Source organism: Ictidomys tridecemlineatus, chromosome 1 (assembly GCF_052094955.1).
Source record: "Ictidomys tridecemlineatus isolate mIctTri1 chromosome 1, mIctTri1.hap1, whole genome shotgun sequence".
NCBI classification, from domain to species: Eukaryota; Metazoa; Chordata; class Mammalia; order Rodentia; family Sciuridae; genus Ictidomys; species Ictidomys tridecemlineatus.
In genome coordinates, this window is record NC_135477.1 from 240,092,474 (window position 1) to 240,115,747 (window position 23,274).

The 23,274-nt window shown below is 37.4% G+C and overlaps 1 protein-coding gene across 6 annotated transcripts in view; it reads right to left on the bottom strand.

Moving 5' to 3' along the window:
- Positions 1-2,768: 2,768 nt before the first annotated feature.
- Drosha (drosha ribonuclease III) overlaps positions 2,769-23,274 on the bottom strand; it is a 117,546-nt gene continuing 97,040 nt past the window's right edge. For all 6 annotated transcript variants that reach the window (XM_021726594.3, XM_013358782.4, XM_021726593.3 and 3 more), the window contains 8 exons: positions 22,967-23,124; positions 21,819-21,924; positions 11,514-11,655; positions 9,980-10,062; positions 9,785-9,888; positions 7,415-7,507; positions 6,582-6,628; positions 2,769-3,031 (listed from right to left, as the gene is read on the bottom strand). In XM_021726594.3, coding sequence (XP_021582269.1) covers positions 2,901-3,031; positions 6,582-6,628; positions 7,415-7,507; positions 9,785-9,888; positions 9,980-10,062; positions 11,514-11,655; positions 21,819-21,924; positions 22,967-23,124 — 864 coding nt within the window. In that variant the 3' untranslated portion in view covers positions 2,769-2,900. The remainder of the gene's footprint in view (positions 3,032-6,581; positions 6,629-7,414; positions 7,508-9,784; positions 9,889-9,979; positions 10,063-11,513; positions 11,656-21,818; positions 21,925-22,966; positions 23,125-23,274) is intronic.

Sequence of the window (23,274 nt, forward strand, 5' to 3'; positions counted from 1 at the left end):
ATTTCATGCCATGGGAAGAAACCTGGGCTTAACTTTACAGTGATGGGAAACCTTGACGGTATTTTAAACTTAATAGGAACGTGAAGAGATTAGCTACTCAGAGAATGGGAGCGTACTAGTTTTCTATTGCAGTGTAACAAATTACCACTAAGTTAGCTGCTTTTAAAAACAACATCCCTAGCTTGGCCAACTCAACACAAAATTAACCATTGTAACCACCTATTATCTAAAAAAACAAATCAGATTTTTGTGCGATGTCATAATGATATTGCGGTTGAAAAATAGAATATACTACCGGATAAAAGGCCTTTTGTCCTGGGGAGTATGGTAAGGTAGAGTCCGTAGCCTAGCCAAGTACATCAACCCCCAAAACCTAAGCCTCTGTGTGGCACCTGAAACACATGGGTGTGTTTCCTTTTTTAAATAAAGTGCTCTTTGAGGACATGGATTCTGCTTAGTGTTTTAGACCCAGAATGCAGTAGATGCTCATCATGGGCCCTTGATTGAGAGCTGGAGCTTGCAAGGTGCCTGGACTTCATGTAAAGTGAGAAACAAATATCTTCAAGTCCCCCCCCCCCCCCAACACCCTCCAAGGTGACTTGTGAAAAGAAACTTTTTCTACTCAGCCTCTAGGAGCAACAGCATGTGACATACAGTTGAGTTAGTGAATGAACTTACCATCTTGCCGGCTCTTCTCCAGAGCAGAACTAGGGGAGTCAGACAGGGTTAGATTGGGCAGGCAGCAGGGTTGGAGTCTGGTCTCAGTGGCCTGCCAAGTTGCTCCACATGGTTAGCTACAGAATCTGGTTGCCAGTCTCCTAATGCTCTGTAAAGTGCTGATCCGCGAGGCCAATCTGCCTTCACAGAGTGTCTGCTGGGTTCCATCTCAAGAGCTAAACTAGTATTTTACAGACTTCACTTCTCCATGTTTCAAGAGCCATTAATTTGGAGAGAGAAGATGGAAAAGGCCAGAGTACTACAGAGAGGAAAAATCAAGGCCAGATAAAAATTCCTGAACAGCATGTTGGATTCATTACTATTTTCATGCACATTCAAGATTGGGAATGTGTTTGCTTAGGGGGAAGAAAAAATCAACTGTTTTGCTTTGCTCCTAACATTGTCAAGGTCACCTGTGACTCCAGTGTTCTCTTTCCAGTCCTGCGATCTGGTGCTAGCATAACTTAAATATAATGCTCAAGCAGACTTCACCCCCGAGGGTGGCAGAAACAACCTGGCTCAGAAATGAGTGTCCCCTCCCTCCTCAGTGCCACCCCATGGTCATCTCCTGGCCTCACTGGGGGGGAGCAGGGGCGTCATGGTAACCTTCTCTTACAGGCACCAGCAACAAGTTGCTCACTGACTGCATCTTCCTTTAGACTGATTAATGAATGATGACGTACCCACAACTGGCCTTCAAGATCTGCGTGAGCATGCAGCCACCAACAGTTATGTAAATGTGCATTCAACACTAAAGAATCAGACATAAAAGATAAGGCAGGCCGTGGAAGCCACCTGTATGGCATCTCATCGTTTCAACACTTAGAGCTTGGGTGTGCAGGTCTGGCAGGGTAGAATTCCCTGTGTGATGGATTCATGGGAAATTTACTTTCCTATTTTTTTTTACAATATTTTCAAAGTAACATTTGTTTCTTTTTCCTGCCAAGAAAATAATCTTCCAAATTTTCAATAATGGATCTATAGCATTTCTAGTTATACAGGTAAGAAAAGAAACACTCCCGGACTCCTGTAGTGCTCACTGTTCTTCTCCTCTCCCCCAACCCCTACTGCACTTCTTGCCACTGAACTCCTTATGGACCGTGCATTCCTGTTGTAGCACACAAGCTCCCTGAGGGCAGGGGGGCTTGGTCTGTTCTGTTCACTGATGAAACTGCAGTGCCTGGAACAATGCCTGATATATAGAAGGCATTCATATATAATATTCACTGAAATAATAAAAAAACACATTTGTGTTCCAAAGAAGTTTTGCTTTTAATTAATAAGAAATTAGTGATGCTCAGTGTAAAATAACATTTTTTTTTTAAATGTCATGTCCTCTAATGTAAAGCTAGCCCTTTACTGAAGGGACTACTTACAGAAGCTGATGGAAGCTATGAATGCTCCTCCCTGCTCCCTACCCCTTCTCCCTCTCCACCAGGTAAAGCTGAATACAATTTCAGGAGGTTCTGAGACTTTTTTGAAGTTTCTCTATAATCTTCTCAAAGGGACATCTGACCCCAAGATGAGAGCAGTTGGTTCAAAGAGTGGTCTCGCTTAGAATCATGACTTTATGACTTCTCCTGTATGCCAATGATTTGAAGAATGCATGTGACTCACATCAGTGTTCCACCTCCCACTAGCCAGTTAAATGTTAAATAGACCCCTCCTACAAAGGACTCGCTGCTTACAGAGGGTTAAGTTCAGTATTTGCGACTGAGAACCTGACAACAACCAGGTGAAAGCTGAGAATTCAGTTAATAATCCAGGTGTTTTGAAAAGTACAATTGTTATTACCATTTAGTCTAAATATCTGATAAAGTGAATTTTCACCTATCAGCTGACAGTCTGAGGTTACAATCTAAGACAGAGATAGAAAAACAGGATCTATTCTACATAGAATATGCTTTTTAAATTTTATTGTTTAAAGGCAAAATAAAAGGGAATAATGCACATCCACCCAAGTGAAGTTTCCATTAAATACAAGACTCAAATACTTTGTAATAAAGATCATCCACCTAAAAACAGAATATTTGATCAGTAAAACAACAACGGCAATTTGACTTTGAGTTTTATTTCAATGGGCACAATTCATTCATTGTCTCTGGGAAAACTAGGCTAGGTCTCGATGGGCAACAGTCACAGTTATTAAGCAAGTAAATACTCCGCCACTTCCATGCCCTCCTTCACTTCTTTATGTCTTCAGTCTCATCTGGCTCTCTCTCTTGATGCTCTCTTTCCCACCTCATTTCTTTTAACTCTTGTCTGTACTTCCGCTCAATGAACCGCTTCTGATGGGCCATCTGGGGAAAGTTATCTGACACAAGGAGATATATTTTATACTTAATAAAAGATAGCCACTTGTGCAAAGAATGATGCAAACTAACACATACACACAATGTACACTTATATCCATGTATGTAGCTGTGTTTTACTTTTGTTATTTAGAAATAAACAGGAGTCTGGATCAGCATTTCCAATTCTAGATTTCAACATCTGAGGTGATGAGTATAAATGGTACCAAAATATACAGAAATGTTAAAACACAGATGTGTGGTTCTGGAATGTTCCCAACCAGATGCTTCAACACTGTTCTCCTGGCAACAAGTGATTTTTGGGGAGAGATTAAAAGACACCATACAACAGAGTGGTCTATTTTTGAAAAGCTCAAACCAAAGCTTCAGACACATAGTGGTAGTATATATCAAGAACTAAAGTTTCTGAAAAAAGTCTAAAGGATCTCGGAAGGACAAAGGAGGCTACATTCTAAGTCATTATGTTTGGCAATTAATTCTATTTTTAAAGTTTACCAGGAAAGGTCCAAAGCCCATACCTGTAAAAGTAAATCAAGTAGAGAATTTTGATTTGATTAAAGAAAAACATCACTCAGTGGCACAGTTGAAGCTATATTTAATTTGATACTTGACACTGTGAAACAGTGCTGACACAAGGAAAATCTGGACTAAGATTTGGAAATTTATAATTCTATGGTCATTTATGGTCTAACTTTTGTGTAGCAATGAAGAAATCAAGTGTAGAACAGAAATAGCCATCCCATATACTTAGTCACATACATGTACTTAAATGACAAGCTTCTCAAGGGAAGCATGGACCATCTGGTAATGCAGAGGCTCTGCCTGGCCAGCTGAGGGACTGCTGTGGGCAACAGGCTCTCTTCTTCCTTATGAAACAGAGCTGAGGGAGAACATGGGCCTAGCAAGTTATGTTTGTGTTTCTGTGTTTTAAGGGTGAAGCATAATGAGTGACTTTATTTACAGTATATTCCTAAATTCTTTTATACAGTGTTCATTCCTCACCCCAGGTTGGAGATGGGTCAGGGAGGTGAAAAACAAAAAACAAAAAAAAACGACAGGCAGTGATTCAGTAAAGACCTTACAGTGATTTTAAAAAAAAAATATTTTGTTTTTAGGTGTAGTTGGACACAATACCTTTATTTTATTTATTTTCATGTGATGCTGAGAATCAAACCCAGCGCCTCCCACGTGCTGGGAGAGCGCTCTACCACTGAGCTACAACCCCAGCTCCCTTACAGTGATTTTTAAACAAGAAGAACACAACATTTATATTTTAGAAATAAAACAGTAATAAAATCCTCTTCCCTAAATAATACCAAATTGATTTCTTATGTACTATGTAAATCACAGGTTTCAAATATTACAAATACTTTCTAAAAGAATAAATAAAACCTAAGAAGTTAGTTGTAAAACTAACTTCATTTCTATGAAATGAACACTATTTCTTCAGTAAATACTACTGTAAAATTTAACTTGCATTTTTAAAAGAAAATCCCAGTATTGGTAGACTTCAAGAATATGTCCAGATAGCCTTTTTCCCCCTAAGAAACTATATACTACATACACACACAACAAAAACGTGTATACACATTGTACAGATAGAAAAACATTTAAAACCATTTCATCATTTACCCTTACAATCAGAGACTATAGGTATGCACCAATGGGTATAATTTTTTTTTGTTTACTATAATCTAAGCATTTTCCTATATCATTAGTCTTCAAAAATATAATTTTAGTGGCTACAAAATATTCTACATTTGGATGTAGCAAGAGTTGGTAAACTACTGCCATAGGTCAAATACAGCCCTTTACCTGTTTTTCTCAATAAAGTTTTATTGGAACACAGATGCATACCTCTTAGTTTGCATACTAATTATGCCTGTGGGCCACTGTACCAGAGTTAACTAATTTTTAAATTCGGTGTAGCCTGTGAAGCCTAAAATATCTGTCCTTTTATGAAAAATGTTTGTCAGTTCCTGGAATATACTATAATTTATTAAGCTTTTCCTTAATATTAAACAAAGTTTTCTTTTAATATTATAAGTCAAACTATGATTACCATGGTATGTGAACCCTAGTTCATACTTCAATTAAATCAAATAATTTGTTCAAGGAGTATGAACTTTTTAAAGGACCTGACACATATAGCCAAGTTGCTTTCTAGCAGTTTAAACTAGTCATTCCTACCAGTATGTTTGTGGAGGCCTGTCTCAGAACAGGTGAGCTTTCTGGTACTGTTTAAAGCTAAAATCGATTAAAAAAAAAAAAAAAAGCTTCCAAAGATAACCTCTAACAATTCTGTAACTGGAAAATGGAACCTTACTTTTATTTCAATATGTGATTGTGAAAATATATATATATATATATATAAAATGGGTGAAAAAATTCCCAGCAGATTCAATGTAAAACTCTGAGTGAAGATTCCATGGACATTAGATCTTGGCTGCACTGGCTTCTCCCCCACCCAACTATCTCCCTGCTCTTCCAAACAGGAAAGCACTACCTGCGGACTACCACTTGGGTCTCACCCTCCTGCCTTTCCTGGAATCCTTCCCACAGCTGAGTGTCCTAGGCCTCTTCACTCTTGCTTCCTGCAGTTCACTCTCTCCCACCTCTTTTCACTGGGTACTTGCAGCATAACTGCACTACGTTATCATGGTGTGCCCACATGTCTGCTTAGAAGAAAAATGGCTCTCACTCAATTTAGAAAAGACCATGCAGTCCCTTCCATGGTCAATTACGTGATTTAAGTTTCTTCAACCCAGGATTTCCACTCTTGAAATCTATCCCATAGAACTGAAAGCACCCATATATAGACATTTATTTTGGCAATGATAAACACGAGTACACACGCAGAAAGTATTTGCCACAATAATAATAATTTAAAAAGCTGAATAAAAGATAGCACATCCATAGTGGGAAATAGTATGCAGTCATTAAGAAAGAATGGAGGGGCTGGAGCTATTGCATAGTGGTAGAGTATGCAAGAGGTCCTGGATTCAATCTCCAGTACTGGGGGGGGAAAGAAAAGCAGGAAAAAATGGATTGAAGCATTCTCTTTGACTTGCAAGATTTCCCATGATGTATTACTGAGCAAGAATAATGTATCTCATGTAAGATTTTAGTATACAAATATATGCAGAAGCATGTAAATATTTAATAAAATAATTTAATAAAACAATAAGCAAAAACAGAAAAGAAAAATATTCATATTTATACTTTTACTTCTGTATAAGATTATGGAAGTATAAATATATGGGTGAAAACACAATAACCTCATGTTCACATGAGCTACATGGGCTGAGAGTGGGACTCTAATGCAAAAAAGGAAAATGACAATCAAAATGCACTCTCAGGAATAATTGATTTTTAAGTTATAAGCCCATTTTATACATATCTTACATTTTACTGTACTCTGTTGGAGAATAATTATGAAGAAAACAAGATCACATTTTATCAGTACTTACCATTTTTCTACTTCCTCATTTTCTCTCCATAAAACACTCATTACACTATGAACATATAATTATAGAAAAAGAGATGGCTTACATTTTTCAAGTGCATCCATTGCTGCTCCCATTTCTGCTTGCTGAATACTATTAAATAAAATAAAGGTGAGGTACACTTTAATTTAAAGATTATTTTTTCAAAAACACAAGTTATGGCTATAAATTATTAAGGCTGATTCTCATGTTTGGTGCATAAAATTTCATGTGATTTTTCTATTGTCAAGTATTGAATTGTGCAGATAGGAACATACACAAGAGCATGAGAAATGTCTTTTATTTGCATAAAGCCTATTTAAGATACTCATTCTACACTTTTCATATGCAATAAAATATCTTCCATTTATAATAGGTCTGAAGTATTTCTTGCTTAAGATTGAATACTCTCAATGTAAAGTTTAAAGAAGAAATAAATAAAATAGAGAAACAAGATATAGATTGGAGGGGTCAAAGAAAATAATACACGTGATTTTTTTTTTTTTAACAAAGATGAGAGCATTTCCACAAAGTTCAAATGAGATGTGATAAGAAATCAAAGGTCTAAGGACTATGTCATGCACAACATGTCTAGCTTGCATCAATGTGTACTCTGCTGAGACTAAAACTGGATAGAACTGACCTGTGTACCAGCAAAAGTGGCTTTCTCTAAGTAAGCAAAGCCCCTTATGTAATGGCATTCCCTGTTTAAGGATGTTTATAAAGTTCAGAGGTTGGCTTGGTGGGGACATTAATCCTTGGGATTCACTTTACTATTATCCTCAAACACTCCACACTCTAAGTTAGCAAGGAGACTATAGGACTTGAAAATACCAAGTAGGGACTTCCTTGCACACAGGACAGTCATTCCATGAAATTTGAAGTATTTTCTTCCCGTACCTTGGTCCTTTCCCACAGCCTATTCTTTCTCCCTTGAAATAAACGGCCACAGTATAGGTTCTAGCATGGGATGGCCCCACTGTCTGCAGAGTCCTAAAGTGAAATAAAAGAACATTAATTATAGAAAAGCACTAATTAATTTTTCTTGCTACTATAAAACTCCAACAAACCCCATGTACTTATTGCCTAGACAAAGGAAGGTAAAAATAACAAGTAACATGAAAATGGTAGAAAAGGGAGAGGGGTAAGTTTTTAATTTGTCAAACTGACCAAATACTGAGAGCTTTTGAAGTAGCAAATTTTAAAAATTCTGTACTTCATTTTTATATGTTTCCCAAAGTAATATGAATAGCATCTAAACACTCACAGTGCAGTGCAATATACTTCCAACTGATATCTAAGTGTGCATATTTAAAGTATCATAAAATTTAAAAAGTTCTACTGTGAAAGTTAAAAGCTTTAGTCTGTTTACTGTTTTTCAGTGCTAATCACAGCTGAAACCAGTAAACATTCAGGTAATAATACCTCAGGTCATGTCTGAGAGGTTTCACATCCTTTATGGATTCTTTCTAATGTCTGATATTTTATCAAAAAGATCAGAAAACATATTTAATTTCTGAAACATCTAAGATCATTTCAAAGGTACATTATAATGCCAAGTACAAAACACAATCACCCAAAAACAAAGCTACAGGATTTTAATGAAGTAGTCCAGATTTCAAATACAGTAAATCTGATAACTTCATGGAAAAGGGAAATTAAAAATAACCAACAAAGATAATGGAATGAATATAGTAATCCTGAAAAAACTATGTAAAACAACCCCATCATCTTGATAACAAAGAACAGACTCATCATGTACTCCTCTGGGGGGGGGGGGCATGAGAAGGGAGCACAGCAATTTCCTTTGTGTTCCTAAGCTCCAAGGGATGAGCGTGCAGTGCTGGCTTCTCCATGGCAGTACTTACTACGGCAATTGTGCCTGGCCTATGAAAAGTTTATCATCCTATTTAGTTTATTGAACCTTAATTATCACTTTGACGAGGAAATGCTTTGAGCCTTTCATATAATACAGCTCAGATATTCATTATGCTTATTAGGCACATATTAAAGTGCCATTTCTAAACATTTGGGCTTCTTTCCCCAATAAATAAAGGAAATGTTGTTTTGTAGTGACAGCTTCTTGGCACAATTCGTGTAGCTTGCTGTGGGGTGATTCAACCTTCTCCTGGACTCAGTTTTGCTTTTATCAAAAAACCCTATGAACTGTTCTGAGTATTAAATAAAAATATGAAAAAAGATTTAAAATTCCCAACTGCCACTATGTTTCTCCTTGAGTATTCTGAAGCTTAAAAAGTCCAAAGGAGGGCTTTCATTTCATATGGAACACACATACACAAATGTGTGCTTGTAACCACTTCTGCATAGGCAAGGGGTAAAACAGCTCTGCAAATACATTTTTAAAAATCCCTAAAATCACATATCAACAATACTTTAGGATGACACCTATATACTTGGATAATCCTTTCAGTTTATAATTCCTCTTTAAACCACCATCTGAATCAATATATAAGTGTCACAAGACAATTACTTGTCTTCAGAGTCAAACCTACTATCATCACAACTGGTGGATGTGGTAAGTGACCCATTATTTACCTTCATTACTCTCGAATGACTTTTGGCTATTACTCAGAGTGAAAAGATACTCAAAAGTATAAGGCTGCTTTTGATACAAATTCTAAGAAAGAAGCTTTTAATATCTGAGTAACCCAGCAGCAGTGAACAACTACCCTGCTTCTCACAGTGACCACTGGGGGAGACAACCTTCTGTTAGGTGACAGAGACAGAAGCCAATAGGCATTCAAGGGCAAGTACAGAAAAGTACCCAAATACTGCTACAAATAAGCACCCAGGATCTTCTAATTTAGATGCAGAAGTTATGCTAGGCTGTGTTTCTAGATTTGAAGAAATAAGAAGACAAATATAAAAATGTACATAAGAACAATTCTTATTTTGATCTTGTAATTTTAGTATGTCTTCCTGCCATGCAGTAGTACAGAGAATTTCAGAGCTGGAAGAAGGCACAGACATAAATGAGAGATAAATCATCCATAAATGAGTTTAGGGATGTTTAAAAATGTATTTTCAATGCTGTTTTAGCCCTTGCCTATGCAAATACATGGTTCCATCTTACTGCCAAGATGGAGAGGCCCAAGGAGTTTCTCTGCTGGGCCCAGTGTCTCACCAACAGTCAGTAAGTCTTGATCCTGGGCTCTCATCATAATCAGCCCATTCATTAGTTTTCCCTCAAAGCACATGAAGATCAGCTAAGCATACTGGTCCAGTGGTCTGCAAGCAACGAGTACTTACTTATACAGGGGAATGTCTGGCTCTTTCCCTTCTGTCCTAAGTGTCAAGCAGCACTGCTGTAGCTGGGATTTGGGGTCATTCCAATCTTGATTCAAAATGAACTCCTGTGGTAAGTTCCCAAAACACATTTAGTAAAGGGTTCTGGAATCACCAGAAACAAAGTATACCACACATTTAAACTTCATATGAGCTTACTTTTAATCGTGGAAAGAAACAGACATTCATGAAAGTATGAACGTATTCCAAATCCTTATCAATGTACAGTGCTGCAATAAATGCTGGAAAAAAAAATAAAGACAAATATTCACTGCAATTTATCAAAAAGAGCAAAAGACCTAGACTTTTAAGCAACATATTAATAAAGTTTTCACCTTCCAGGCCCTTTATATTTCAGCATAACCATTTCATCTTTCCTTAAAATTCTAATCTTTATCACTAATATTAGCAGCAGCAACATACATGTGTTATTAAGATGCAAAATCACAGAGTACAAAGGCCAAATTGCAGTTAGCTAAGGGCTAAATAAAAGACACACAAAATGCTGCTGTACAGCAGGGAAGAAAGGGTACCTGAGTCCACAACCATATTATATCTAACAAATCAAAATGCAGCTTGAAGAACAACATATTCAGAATGTGTAACATAACACATCAGAATAAACACATTCTTGAGGCCTACTACTCCCATCATTAATCTTCAGATCATCTATGTAAGAGTCCCACATTAAAATTTCATGAACAGAAGACAACAATTTTTAAAGATCTAATCTGCCCACATTAAGAAAAATTTAGTTCTGGGCTTAATGACAACATAACTATATATACAATTTTGAATTAATAAATGGTGAACTACTAAATATAGATAAACAAACATTGGTTACAAAGATGATGCAATTAAAAAGGAACTTTAACCACGTAGACAAACAGTAGATTTAAAACAAACAACAGAAAAAACAAAAAAGAAAAAAGAAAAAAAAATAGCTTTCATTGAGCTAAAAAGAAAAATGCTCTTGATTTCTCAACTAAATTTTTATATAATCTTAATCTTTCGGTTACTTTTATTCAGTTGAAAAACAATTCCTTAAATTGCCTTTGTACTTTTTAAATAACCCGGTTTTCTACATACTTTAATATTTGTATATAATTGCAATTGACAAAAATATTATAACAGCAACAACAAAATTCTAAGGCCTGCAATGGTCCACTTCCTTTGAGATAATATCTGAAGCAATAAAATTATTTATGTAATACTTTAGTTAGTGACAATGGAATTATTTATAATGCAACTACACCATATCAGAAACTGCAAAGTAGAACTGTGAGCTCATTCAAAATAATCGATGAAAATTTTCGTCTTTTGTGGACAACCTATCCCTTTTTCTGGGCCACTTTATGAAGGCTGCTGTGTGGCAAAAAGCTATGATTCACAATGACCAATCTTTATACCTGTTATTGTGTCACATAAAGGGATATGATGGCTGAGAGAGGGAGGACTATAGGGGAAACTACCATCGAACAGAGAGATTAAATGTAAATGCATTATTCACATCTTAATTTCAAATAATTTTCTTTCAAACAAGCTTTGATGAAAAGCATAAAATAACAAACAACAACAAAAAAAAAAAACTAAAAGAGAAAAGAGGTTTCTTTAGCCAAAAGGTATAAATGGTCAACTTGACTTAAACTTTGAACTGTAGGTTAAGAGAAAAACTTTACCCTGTAGGACTCACATTCTAAAAGGTCCGCCAAGGTCTTGGTCCTCAGCGCCACGGGCCTCTTGGTTTTGTCATTAGTTATGGCGTACTCCTGCATGCCCAGCTCCTCTGCCACCTTGGCTTGAGTTCTGTTATTCACCAGAGAACTTCGCAGCAACTGGCCAGAAGGAATTCGAGCACATAAAGAAATCACTTCATTTTTCGTCTAGGGCTTGCTCATATGTTGGGCCGAACCAGCCCTGAGAACATCTCATGACAGGAACACCAGGTCTCCATCCTCAACCATTTCCCTTGGATGATGTGGAATACTCCATATGTTCCCTACTTCTCCTCCATAACCTATTTTGTTCTGCTACCTGGATTTTACTTAATACTTAGTTTTTTTACTTGTTTAGTAGCAGTGGGGTAGGGTTGGGGATATGCTATAATATGACAGAAGGTCAATAGTTTCTATCAAGTTTAATGCTATTAAATAAGGTAGGATTAACATTTTTTAAAAATCATTTTTTCTTAAGTATTATGTACATTCAATAAAATATACCCCCTTTGAGGGAACAATTAGATCAATTTTGAAAATCTTATACATTTTCACTGCCCCAATTCCCTGTACCCCTAGGAAATCAATGCTCCTCCAACCAGCAGGCAAACAGCCTACTTTCAGTCACTGTACATTGGTCTTAAGGAAGGTTTCCTAAAAGTCTAAAACAAACATCAAATTTCAGGGCACAGATCTTAATTTTGATATTATAGGATTTAGAGAAATTATGTTTTAGTAAGTAATATTGAAAAGATTTAAATTATTTATGTACATTTTTCCTTTTATTATTATTTTAAAGATTTATGCTATCTGAATCTCAGTTTTCATACTTTGATCCTTTTTGTCTTTAATCAATTAAAATTTTCATATTTCAATTTCAGGAATTCAAAACAAAAATTTCTACTAAGAATTTCAGACAGGTAAGGGTCCTCTAAAAACTAACCAAGGTAATATTAGATACCACCTAAAAATTATGCAACCAAGCTGTCACAGAGGCATCTACAAAACAACCTGGTTTAACACTCACTAGGAGAGAGGTGGGGAGGGAACCTAGGGGAAGGTGGGTAGATACAAAGATGGCAACTCCCCAAACAAAAACTGAATTATGCCCAATCTCCAGGATTTGGGGAAATAATGAAGCTAAAACTATAATGCTTCCTACGATAGATATAACAAATTCTTGGTCTCTTGAAGAAACCTTCCTGAACACAGAGCAGGAGCAGGAAGCAGCTGGGTGGTGCTGATGTCATGCCCTCCACTGTTCCGCGACGCACTTTGTTTATTAGATGCAAGTTTTATGCTCTATGGCTCAAAAGTGTCAACAGAGCTTATGAAAATCAAGATTTATTCTCAATGCTTGATATTGAATCCTTCACAATAGATAAATAAGAAACAATATGTTCTTAATTTGTCTGACAATGATTCATGAAGCAGAAATACAGCTTGATCTTCATAAGCCATGCTTGTTGTTGAATTTTAGACTATAACTCTTTGCCTGTCTCTGTTCCCTTCCTCCTATTTTCCCCGTAACTCCATCTTTTCTTCAATAGAGTGTTTCGTTAAAATTAATGTCCATGCCAGAGTTCAAAATTAAAAAGGACAAGTACAACCAAACATGGTGGCACACCCCTGTAATACCAGCTACTCAGAAGACTGAGGCAGGAGAATAGCAAGTTTGCTGCCAGGATGGGCAACTTGACACCTTGTCTCAAAATTTTAAAAGGGCTGGGCTGGTGATGTAGCTCATGGTAGTTTCCTGAGTTCAATACCCAGTACCACAATTTTTTACAAAAAGGCCAAGCATATAATGTTGATAGAAGACCCCAACAATAAGGAGACTACAGTCCAATATCTTATAATTACAGAAGACTTGGGCTAGAAGGGATGTATCTTTTCTGGATTAGATTTCAAATTGGAGGGGGAGGGTTCTCAAAGCAGAAGCCATGGGGGAACAGGAATGCTATTTTGGGAATACAGTTATGCTAACCAAAGGGGGTCCTCTCTGAACATATGCTTTTGATGAGGGAAGAAGACTCCGTAGGCTGCTTATATGGAGTGTTCATGCCTCAGAACCAACTACTCCAATGTACACATGAGCTCATGCAAGGGACGAAACACCACTGGTTACTGGGCCCCAGCTGCCACCTTCCAATGCCAGTGTTCCTGGTTCGTTGTTGTATAGTAATGCTGTCTGACAGTGAAGGAGGAAAGCAGTGAGGATGAAACAGAAGTGCTTCCAGTTTTACTTAACACAGGCCCTGACAGGTCTTAAAGTAGCAGGGTGGCTAGCAGAAATTGAGATCTCTAAGTTCTTGCCAAATCCCAGAGCCTGAACCAAAAGTCAGTGGGGAAGAAGGAAGCTATTAATCTTCCATATTTTTGTAGTCAGTTTAAATTTGGAAAGTAAGTTGAAAAGAGATAAGAAAGACCTTGCTCTTCACCTAAATAAGAAAGTCCAAATAGTGCTTCTTAAAATTTCAATTTTCATCCTTTCCTTTTTTGAACTCTGCTTCAGAATGAATCTGCCAGTTGCCAAAGAGTGGGTTGGAGGCAGGGATGGTAAGCAAGAAAAAAAAATCCTTCTGAGGTTATGGTGATTCAGTGTTCCAGTAGTGGAGGCTGATTATACACAAGACTCTGTGCCGAAAGCCACAGAACCTGAGAGGCTCAACAACATCCTATTATTGCCCTCAGGAATAGACAGTTTCTCTGGAAGCCACATGCAAACTGGCTGTTGCAATGCACTGTGGTGGCTTCAGTGTCAGCACAGAGACCACGGGTAAATGAGGGTGCTCCTCCTGGCCTTCCAGAAAACTGACCCCCGAGTAGAGACATTTCAGGGGCTCATCCACCTGGCTGTCATATCCAATGCCTACCTTCTTCCAGGAATGAAGGAATTAGAATTTATGGGGCTGTAAGCTGGACATGTGCCTTTTGAAAAAATTCATGTAGATAGATCGTGATGAATGTAGAATCAGAAAAAGCCCAAGAGGCTAGTGAGAGAAGGGTGGAGAAGAGTCTTCCAAGAAGAGGAACTGCTATTGAAAAAGCAAGGGGTCAAGATGCAGCTAGATGACTACCGGGTAGAACTGGAGGAGAAATCAGAGACAAATGAGGGAGAGCTGAGACAGGTGAGCTGCCAGGTGGTGTGAAGTCTATACTCTTCTATAGAGGATGAGGAATCCACAAAGGGGGCAGTGGGAAGGCAATCTGTTTATTTCAGAACAACTGTAGTGGATCAATGTGAATGAATAAGACATTAAATGGAAAACCTACAGATGTTGATGCTATAAATTATTATTTTACAAAGAGAACATATTTGCTTTTTAGTTTTAGTAGAAATCTAGAAAATAAACCTTAAGTGACTTAGCACAAGAGTTATCATACTGTAAACAATGCCTTGTGTTAGATATTCATAGTAAAAAAAAAAAAAGCACAAGGGTTCAAACTGTGACTCTAGCATGTCATAGCTAAGTGATTCATAAAATTACTAAATATCTCTGGACCTCAATTTCCTCATCTACAAAATGGAGAAATTAGTACCCATCTCACAGGTTAGACTGAGTGAACATGCAATCTAATCATAGTGACTAGATTGTGATAAACACACCTGCATGATATGTTAGCTATGGTTATCCTCAATAGCAATAGCATCATCACCATTGGGAAAGATTTGCTTGCTCTTCAGAAATGGGAAAAGGGTTCTAGACAGTTCAAGGAATTCCCGTGAATTTGTTTTCAGTGCTAAATGTTTTAGATAGGCATTTCCTCATTGTCTTCAACACTCTCGATTTTATCAAGTGTTTATCTATCCCTAAATTAAACAAACAAACTCTGAACAGTTTAATTTGAAATTGTGAGAAACAATGAAGAAAACTACAGTTAAGCTCTCTGTAAACCTGAGAAAAGGTCTGCTGATTTTTGGTGCAATGTCAGGGACGAGTGTAAACAACTCAAATCTCAAATTCAGGTTCTGAGAATCCTAGATGTTTCCTATTCTCTCAGCATAGTCACCTTTCATAATTACTTAACTTAAACTTAAGTTTCCATGAGAACAAATATATATTTATTAAGCCAAATACACACACACACACACACACACACACACACACACACACACACACACATTCTTCCTTTAACTTCCCTATTCACTCTTGATTCTAAAGATTCTAAGCCATAGGACATGAGCTACCAGAGAGGGCCATCTAGTGTAAAATAAGTAGACTGTGATTTATTATTTTGAGGGCTTTAATAGAAGAACATGGGGTGAAAGCAGAATATACTATTAAAAGTGACAGTGATATGCCACATAGGTCTATTATACCAAGAGTGGTAGCCAGATGGTCTACATTTCCCATGATAATTAAAGAAAAGATAGTCAAATGCTAGCAGGCAGAATGCAGGTCAGATACAAAGGCCAAATTATGTCAGTGATGGAGAAATCCCCAAGCAGGAGGCGGGGAATCTATCTTCTTAAAGAGATCTTTGAGATAAGATCCCTGTTTGTCTGGATGATCTACACACAGAGCAGTCTAGAGAGAGCAAGTCAGGATTAAATCACTGGTTCTTAAACATTTTATTTGTAACCCTTGCTCTCCTTCTCATTATCCCAAATCATTCCTCTAAAATTAAACAAAAAATTCCACATGTTCATCTTGCCAGTGCATGCTACCATAGTGAACAGTTCTTGCACACAGCAGGCATGCAGATGAGCAACACTTTTTTAGTTTGGTAGCAGAGAAGAGAGATACAGATAACACTCCTATGGCTGAAAATTTCCACAAGTAACAGGACAGGCATTCTGGCCTCAGTAATACTTTTTTGAGACATCATTCTTACTATTTATACTGACTCTGCTGGGTAGGCTTACCCCCCAAAACAAGAACTTCAGGTTTGAAACAGAACTTCTTCCCTCCATGCTCCCTTTCAAGCTTCCTTATGCTAGAACAATTGTGTAAGCCTAACATTCCTTCTAGAGTATTTTCAAGGGAAAATACCCAATTTCTAGAACAATGTGTTTTTCCCCATCACCATTCAAAATGTGAAAAACATGATTACATCTGCACAACTGTCCTTATTCCTTGCAGAACAAATGTGTAAGGGAATGGCTCAATGCTACTGATGCCTTCCAAAATGAATTCCTGCAGTTGTGTGTCCTTCAATCACAGTAATGAATCATTTGCCACACTCCTCCCACCACTATGCAACTATGAAATGTAATCCAGTGCACATTTTAAATGAATTTTAATGCTTAGATAATCCCACATATTCAGTTTCTTCCCTTATACATAAAGCAATATGACACTTCCCTCCAGAGCCACTTCCTCTTCCCTCTCAATATGACGTAGGTACCTACAAAACTCTCTTAGTTCTTCACCAAGTACGTATAGAAAGCCTACCATCTGACAGCACTACAGAACAGAGATGAACGAAAACATGCTCTCAAAGAACTTCTGGTCTGGCGCCATCGGCAGAATGTGTAAGTGCCAGAAAGGAAAAGAACACAGATATCTGACACAGAATGGTGGAAGGTCATTGGGGAGGAGGAGGTTTCCCTGTGTCCAGAAGCCATAACAGAGCTGATGTGTAAAGGAAGAGTAGAGATACTAGCAAGGGTGAGAAGCAAAGTAGCTTCTGGGTAGGAGAACCACACAAACTGAGACAAAGAACATGTGACATGAGGCTGGGCAGGTGGGCAAGGCCAGATGCCCAGGGCCTTGCTCATTCTACAGTCACTTTCTGCAAAGCAACCAAAGAACATTAAGCTGAGATATAAAGATCATTTGTTCAAAGTCAACCTCCTAAGCACTGGTAAATCAGGAATTCCCCAGAAAATCAGGATGAAGAAAATGGACAAGTACCCTGGCCTTCTTGGAGTTTACACTCTGGTGGGCGAAGACAGACAATTAACTGTAAACTATACACTTGGTACTAAGGATAAAATGGAGATGAGATTCCAGGCTGATAGGCTGGGACCCCTCCCTGGGCTGCTGGAGCACCCCACCCTCCTGTTGTCCATGGCAGGCAAGTGGCCCGGCATGACATGGTGCGAATCACACACACACACACACACAAAAAAAAAAAAAAAAAAAAAGAGATTCCAGGATGAGGAAGGGTGCTAGAGACAAGAGAAGAGGTTGCTTGGGTTAAAGAAGGCCTCATTAAGGCAATGACTTTGGACAGACTCCTGAAGGAGATGAGGGGTCTGGATACATAAATTCTCAGGAAAAGGATACTATTACCCCATGAACCAGCAGAGTAAAGGCCCCAAAGCAAGGGCTTCCTTAGTGTTCTACAAGACCCCCCTGGGGCAATATGAAGAGTCTAGGAGACAGTCAGAGAGCAGCAGGGAGCCAGGTTATTCAATGTACCTATAATAGCATTTTTTGTTTGTTTGTTTGTTTTTACCCTTGAGACAGGAGAGCTTGGGAAATTTTACTCAGAGGAGTGATGTCATCTGACTTCCCTTTAAAAATGATCCCTTTAAAGGTTTTGGTTTTTTTTCCCCCTAGAAATTTATTATTGTTTTTATCATGGAAAATAAATTTAACAGAATAAAAATATCTTTAAAAAGAAAACAGTTCAAGGAAACTCTTTCCCTATCTCTAGGATTATGAAGGGCCCAGAGACATTATATAGGAATAAATGGAATAGATGATTCTGCATCCCTTTTTCTTCCTAAAAATAGAACTTTACAGGATCACCAGTTTAATATTAACCTTCCAGAACTCTTCAGATTGATGTCATTAGTCCATAGTAGCTCCAGTTTTTAGCAGCCCTTCCACACAGTTTGATTAATTATAAACTCTGATAAATTCATACTTCTCTCATTGATCATTTATTTTGTCTTTCTCTGCAAACACAAACTGTGATTATGGGTTTCAGGTGGACGATGCATTGATTCATCTCAACAGCACCTGCTTTCATGGGAAATGCAAGTTTTCACGAATACAGACTGGGGAGCAGGTAAGGACCAGATGGGAGAGTATGACTATAAATTAGAAAACAGTGGCTCAAATCAAGGAGATAACACTGGAACTGCAGAGAGGTGGTCAGATTCAAGATGTACTCAGAAGGGGAAGATCACTGGAATATGCTAATAGCTGGGAGGCACAATATGAGAGAAAGAAAAGAGTTAAGGATGATTCCAAAGTTTCTAGCTTGAGCAATTGTAATAATGGAATGATTCTCATTTTGGGGTATAAATTGTTTTATTTTGAACAGATTAGGTTTGAGATGACTATTAGATACACAACTAGGAATTTGAGTGTATATTAATATATTCAAATATACCTATATTCAATAGATATGAGTGTACAGTTTGAGGGAGAAGTAAAGACTTAACACATAAATCAGAAAGTAGCACACAGATAGAGTCAAAGCTATGAGAAATAGAGAGTAAGATTCCTTTATGGAGAAGAAGTCAGAAGAGAAGAGGTCAGACAACCAAGAATGGGGGCAACTCCAACGTTAAAAAGTTGGGGAGATGAAGAGAAACAACTAAAGTGGACCAAGGATGAATGGCTACTGTAGTCACGGGAGATCTGCTGTGTGAAAAAACAAAAAAACAAAACAAACAAAACTCCTCTAGCTGCAGCATACAAAATGAACTACTGGGGGCACAAGTTGACATAAGAAGACTAGTGTAGGGAGCTAGAAAAATTACTTTGCACAGGCTTGAGACCTGGGTTTCTGAAGGATTTCTGCTTGAGACTGTCCATCTTTCAGGCAAAGAACAAGAATGCTCATGAGAACACACGAGATAAGCTTTTCAAGTAGTAGCTGGCATCCAGTGGAAAATCTGGGGACCCAGGGAACCCATTTCTCTTCAGGGACAATGCTGCATTGCCTTGTGCTTTCTGTAGACAGGATCTTAAATTTCGTACCCTTTCCAAGAGAATAAATGTTACTACTTCCAACTGGGTCTCTTTGTCAATCACATTCCTGTAACATGTTGATAGCTAGGCAGAAATTACAGCAGTGATCCAGGTGAGTGAGGCTGATGGAGAGGATGTGGGTGACAGAGACAAGGTGGTAAGAGTGGGTACATTCAAGAAATACTGGAAGAGTAACAGTAAAGATTTGAAAATAGACTGGACAGGGAAAGTGGAGAGGGAGGAGTCAACAACACTCCTAGGTTTTTGTCACGCAACACTGGATGGATGAATGCACCTATTCCATTACTCAAGGAATGCTGGACAAGGATGCAGGTGAGAGAAGATCAGAAATTCAGTGTTGGACATGAACCGGGATGCTGAGGAGGCAACTAGGACTGGAGCTCAGAAATGAGGTAACACTAAAGACAGCAGCTGAAATTCTTCTGCCAATATGGTGAAAATGCTTGTGGGAAAAGCTGCTTTGGAGAGATACTAGGAAGAGGATATGGTATAGGAGTGATTTCTAAGATACTGAAATATTTCTTAGCTGTAAAGAATATGATAAACCTGTAAAGCATGCTAAGACAGAGTAGCTAAAGAGGCAAGAAATAACAGAAGCCGATGGAGATACTATTTCAAGAAGAGAGGTACCAACACGCCAATGCTGATGATAGTTAATATCCTTTAAAACTTCACAAGTAATTCTGGAAGAATACTTGGGGGAGAGGGGATGTGTATACTTAAACCACACAATTTTGAACAGAACATTCCATATAGCCATAATGTGAATTACCACTTCAAGCTATATGGTTTGGTTCAGCTGTTTCTCAGATAACCAGATACTCTTGACACCTATGAAGTCTATTACCTAATACAGAATACTACACATGCAATTTATTGCTTTTCTAAGTTATATACAACAAACAAGCTCATTCCTCATGTTTGTTTTCTTCAGAATTTAATTTTAACTCAAGATGGAAACACTTTCTTATTCATCTAAAGGCAGTTAACTTTAAGAGGTAATATATGGCTATTTTAAAATTACACGTAAAATAAGACTACTGTTGACTACTCAGCATGGTATATGGTACATAGTAGGAGCTCAATAAATGAATGATAGGCTTAGAAAAAGCCTAATGCCACTGTAAAATTACAGCTAAACTTAACCAAATCACTACATTCTTCCTAAATGCAATATTTATGTCCCACATAAACATCTAGAGTTCACAGTTGCAAAGTAAAATACTTATAAAAACTGTAATGATGCAAAGTAGGAAAGATTTGTTATTTGCTTCAAAATAATACAGAAGCCAGCACTAACAAAGTACCTTACAAACTATCACTAAGTTTCTTTGCCCAGTAAATGTTTGCTTTCTCAGGCTAATTCTCAAGGGACTTCTAAAGGACTACACCTTGTGCCTGGAAGAGATCATGACTGGCTCTAGGTAAGTTTTGTTCACGACTCTGAGTACATTATTGATCGGTGCCACACAGTAAAAGGAGTACGAAACAAATAAAAAAGGGGAATCAAGTTTTATAAAATGAATCAAAAATGAGAGGAATGGTGACCACTATACTTTATTCACAAATCAAACCTGGTCTCTGTAACTCCCTGTCACTCCACTGTGGTCTAACTAAACCGAGTTGTTTCTTGACCTTCTGATTTCTGGGGGGTTTTGTTTGTTTTTCCTTTTTCTTTTGCAGTACTGAGGATTGAAATCAGGGCCCCAAGCATGCTAGGCAAGCACTCTATCATAGAGCTACACTTCAGCCCAAACTTCTGATTTTTCATGACATGCCCTTGCTTGTCTAGTCACAGCGTGTGTGAAGTGCCAAGGCATGGAATGCTAACTCCCAATGGCTAAATCCTACTCATATTTAAAGATGTAAACATCATCATATCCATGAAGCCTTTTTTCCATTCCACAGCTAAAAGAAATCCTTTCCTAAACTGCACAAATCCAACAATTTACCTGTGCCTCTTTATACTGTTTAACATATTCTACCTTATAATAGTTAGAGTTACTTTTACATTTTATGGTGTGAATTTATGTTTATAGTCACATATATACACATACAGAGAGAGTTTTTATTTGTAGTTATTTACTTATAATTTAGTCTCGTAACAGTTTTTCAAATTCATTATGAAAAGACTTGGTGTCAAATACTCTGTCTCCTCCACTAGCTTCATGCCTTGCACAGAGGAGGGGATCATTAAATGAAGAAATCCTCATGGCATATTTTCATTATACACCGTTTACACAATGAAATGAACAAAGCCACATGACATGCTAAAGCCCCAAAGAATTTAGTCATCATTTACATAAATATATATTTGGCCCTTCTAATCTTCACCCTCTATTATATAGCAATCTTATTGGAGCAAGTGATTGAACACAAACTCACAGTTAAGTGTCCTTCATGGTGATCTGGGAAATGAATGAATAAGTACTCTGTGGCTACCAGTTGCATTATTGAATCACCTAGAAATTCCATCCTCTGATTGTGGCCTCTAAAAAACAATAACAACAACAATATAAAGAAATGAATAACTCTTGTGAATTTCAGGAAAAAAAACCCAGAACTTTTAAAAAGGCATGACTTAAAGAGACAATGTATTCATCTTATTTTAAGGCACAAAAAGAAATACAATTCCATGATGCCCCTCAACTGAGAAGAGCCTTGTGTTAACACAGGTTGAGTTTGAAAGAAGAATTAAGTGAGTGTTGATTAAACAACCAATTTAAAAAAAAAAAGACTAGAAATAGTAACTGGTTAGAAGCTGAGGCGTATCAACTGAAAAATAAAGTAAAATACAGAATATAACCCTGTAACAAAAGAAAGTTAAAAGGCACAAGATTTTTTTTCCACCAAATTTATTATATTATTTTATATATATATATATATATATATATATATATATCCTTATTCAAATCTGGGATCCAGTTTAAGAATGTTAAAAACAAAAAGAATTATAGTAAGACTCTTTAAAGGTTACCGAGTTGAGAATACTTGATTTGGGGGACATGAGTTAAAAAAAAAAAAATTGTATTAAAAAAGCAAAAAATGAAATTTTGCTTGTTCTCTTAATCATTTTACTAGCTCACCATCAAAATCATTCATCTAGAGCAGGGATGGGAGGCCCAAAATCAGACCCTCAGCCTGTTTCTATGAGTAAAGTTCAATGGACACAGCCCTACTCATTCTTTTATAATCTATGGCCTCTTTCAGGCTGTCATGAAAGAGTCAAATCACAGACCACATGGTCTACAAAGCCTAAAATATTTAACATCTGTCCCTGCATGAAAAAAGTTTTTATTTCCTTCATGTCCTCCTTAAATTTCATGAAGGAACAAGATGCATGATAATGAGACCAAAAATACTGAATTAGAGCATTTGCCCTAGTCCACATCGCTGTCTGCTGGCTCATGTCTCACAATGACTGTCCTGGAAATGTGTCTGAAATTTCAACTCCTGTGAAGGGCATACAGAAAGGTTTGGAACTGTCTCAGGTAAATGGTCACGTTGGGACTACATGAGGACTTTCAACTCACAGGGTCAGATGGTTAAATCCCACAGTTCTCAATGTGAATGCCCTTGCCAGAAGTCGAACATGAGTAAAAATTACTCCAATTGCTTCTTCAAACTCAGTAAGTTTCTGGAGAACTGGAGAAGTTTCAATAAGTTGTCGATCAGTATTTGGCTCTTGTAGCTACAGAAAAACAGAAATAAGTAAGAATCTTGAGCAGATTTTAGTTAGAAGAGCAATTATCAATTCTAGGACAATGTTTTATAAAATTCCTTCTCCTGTGGGTAGAAATTTCTGAAATGCCAATAAAACATGGAAGCTTCTTTCTCATCT